The sequence below is a fragment of the Condylura cristata genome, unplaced genomic scaffold (assembly GCF_000260355.1).
Source record: "Condylura cristata isolate star-nosed mole 26May11 unplaced genomic scaffold, ConCri1.0 scaffold00009, whole genome shotgun sequence".
Taxonomy (NCBI): domain Eukaryota; kingdom Metazoa; phylum Chordata; class Mammalia; order Eulipotyphla; family Talpidae; genus Condylura; species Condylura cristata.
The window spans coordinates 2,139,515-2,142,196 of NW_004567110.1; the positions used below are offsets into that span (position 1 = coordinate 2,139,515).

General features: G+C 50.8%; 1 protein-coding gene across 1 annotated transcript in view; it reads left to right on the top strand.

Moving 5' to 3' along the window:
- PTK2 (protein tyrosine kinase 2) overlaps positions 1 to 2,682 on the top strand; it is a 13,589-nt gene that overhangs the window by 4,755 nt on the left and 6,152 nt on the right. The window contains exons 3-5 of the mRNA XM_012722889.1: positions 167 to 223; positions 1,392 to 1,412; positions 2,441 to 2,538. Of these exons, the coding sequence (XP_012578343.1) occupies positions 167 to 223; positions 1,392 to 1,412; positions 2,441 to 2,538 (176 nt within the window). The remainder of the gene's footprint in view (positions 1 to 166; positions 224 to 1,391; positions 1,413 to 2,440; positions 2,539 to 2,682) is intronic.

A 2,682-nucleotide genomic window follows, 5' to 3' on the forward strand; every position in this document is an offset into this window, starting at 1 on the left:
CGCCGTCAGGCGCAGGCGGCTCAGGCGGGGCCAGAGTGAGCGTAGCGTCCTGGGAGCGGGCAGCCACGCGAGGGGCGTAGGCAGGTCATGTTGCCTGTTCAGGTTGTGTGTGTTCAGGAGGACACGCGCTGAACCTCTCCCGACTGACCGCTCTCCTCTCCCGCAGAGACCGACGACTACGCCGAGATCATCGACGAGGAGGACACGTACACCATGCCCTCGAGTAAGCAGGCCGCTGCCCGCCTGTCCCTCGGCGTGTCCGCCGCCTCTTCCTTTCAGAGCTGTCTCTGTCCCCTACTGAGCGTGGGGGGACCTGCTCTCGGAACGCCCCGCGGGCGAGCCCGCGCCGAGCCCGCAGCTGGCTCTCACGCAGGTGTCCGCGCGTCCGTTTGGTGCGGCTTTTGCGACCTCGTTTTCCGGGTCTATGAGAACAATATTTGTTGGTTCAGGTATTTCCCCTGTGTAGAAAATTTGCATCATTTAAACACAAATACGCCCTTGATTTTTTTTATTGCACGTGCCTATTCAGTGACTTGATTTCCCTTAACTCTGGTTCTTCGTTGCCTTTGACTAGCCAACACAGAGAGCTGGCCTTGGCCTTCCGAAGCCCAGACTCTCACAGCCCTGCCCTCTCTGCTGCCTGAGGCGGCTCCGGAGCCCACGCCTCTCGCCGGCAGCTGTGGTCCCAGCCTGGGAACAGGACAAGCCCTTGAAATTTTCATTCACAGCAAAAAAATTTGAGCTTTCCTCTGAAAGAGGCTCATTTCAGACTCCAACACACACCCTCAGAAGCCGAGCTGACCCTGGGCTCAGCACATAGAGGTGCTCCTTGCTTGCCTTGGGACACCGTGCTTCCGGCCCTTTATCCGGCAGTATGTCACTTTAAAAGATGCTCTCGCTGCATTGCCGGACACTGAGGAGGCAGTCCTGACGGAGAGGCCCACCGCCCTCCTGCAGGCCGCCCCCCCACCCCCCGCCGGGGTCCTGCAGTAGAGTCCTGCCGTATGCACACCGGGGTCTGTCCATTTTGACTTGCAGCAGCAATTTGAAAAATGCGTGCTTTTGAGTTCTCTGTTAGATGTTTAGTCACTGCACGTCACAGAAGGGCCAGACCCCTGTCTGTCTGCTCATGGTTCGGACTGATTAGAAAGGTCCGGTATGGCCACCTTTCATCCAGATCCACAAAAGTGAGTCTCATATAGGGATCTGTAAGACTGAAATTCGGAGAATTGTTTATATAACATTGAATTAATGTGAGGACAGTTCGTCTTTACCTATGCTTAGACACACTGTTGAAATGTACTGTCCGACTGTGTTTGTTAATAACCTGATTGCTGTTAGTTACTTCTAAGCAAGGTCTTCAATTTTTCTCTCTCTTAACTGCAATACAGAAAGCTATGGAATAGATGAAGGTAACAGGATTCCTTTAAATAACTGCATTTGCTCGCGATCACAACTTGTGGGATGATACGGGAGGTTCAGTTAACTTTTATGTTAAACTACTTCCCATCGGCTTACTCATGCTCCTAAGCCGATGGAGCTACTCGCTAAAGTGACTTTAAAGAGGAGAGTAACCGTCTAAAACTTGGGCTGGATTTTGGTGACTTGCCCCGGGGAGAGCTGCAGGTGCCTGGCTGTCCGTGACCCCGGCGCCCTCTCTGGTGGGCCCACCGGTAATGGGACCTGGGGAGGTGTCTCTTGACTGGGAAATACGGGAAATACCAAAATACCACGTAGTTCATCAAACTAGAGTCAAATCTACTGGGTATTTTCTTCCCATGAGCCTCAGCAATCTACTACATAATTGGTTTTGTGTAAATCACAGTTTCACATAGTAATGGATTTGAAACAAATGCTCTTCAAAATTAAAAAATGCTCATGGTTTATGTGAATCAATTCAACCTTGATCCCAAGTCATCTGGTTCCGAAATTAGTTTTGAGAATCTACCTCTTTAAATTCTTTTAGCTCAATAAATAATACAGCAATAGGGTTATAATGACGTGGAAACTCTTAAACTCTTCATTCATGACACAGTTGTTTTGACAGCTGTCTCTTAGAGACTTTATTTATAAAATAATTGCTTTAAGTTACTTTTTTAGTCTTCATATATTAATGTCTAATCTAGTAAGCTTAATTGAGCAAACAGTTTAATACTTGCAGAAATTATTGAGAAGATTCAGCTATAAACTAAACCAGACATTCAAAGTCATGAGACGAGAATGCACCTTCAGTAGAACTCCCCATTTTGCTAGGCCAACCACGGCCACAGCCGCCCCACCTATTTTCACATGCCGTTTAAGAGAATTCCACGTTTAAGACATATCCTAGAACAGTGTGCCGCCGGTCAAGCGCTTGCCCGTGACCTGAGCGTGCGGTGTTGTTTCTGTGTGTGGCGTGCGGTGCTCTGGTATTTTTTGATGTATGGGTCGTGTTTTGCAGCCAGGGATTATGAGATCCAGAGGGAAAGGATAGAACTCGGACGCTGTATCGGCGAAGGCCAGTTTGGAGATGTGCACCAGGGCGTGTACATGAGCCCAGTAAGTCGCCAGCCGGCTCGCTCGGGCACCCGCCGGCGGTTCCCGCATGCTGCCCCCGCGCGTCCCGTGAGTCCTGTGTCCGTTCAGACCTCGCGTCGACCGGGCCACTCCGGACCTGGAGGGCAGAGGCAGCTGCCAGCGGCC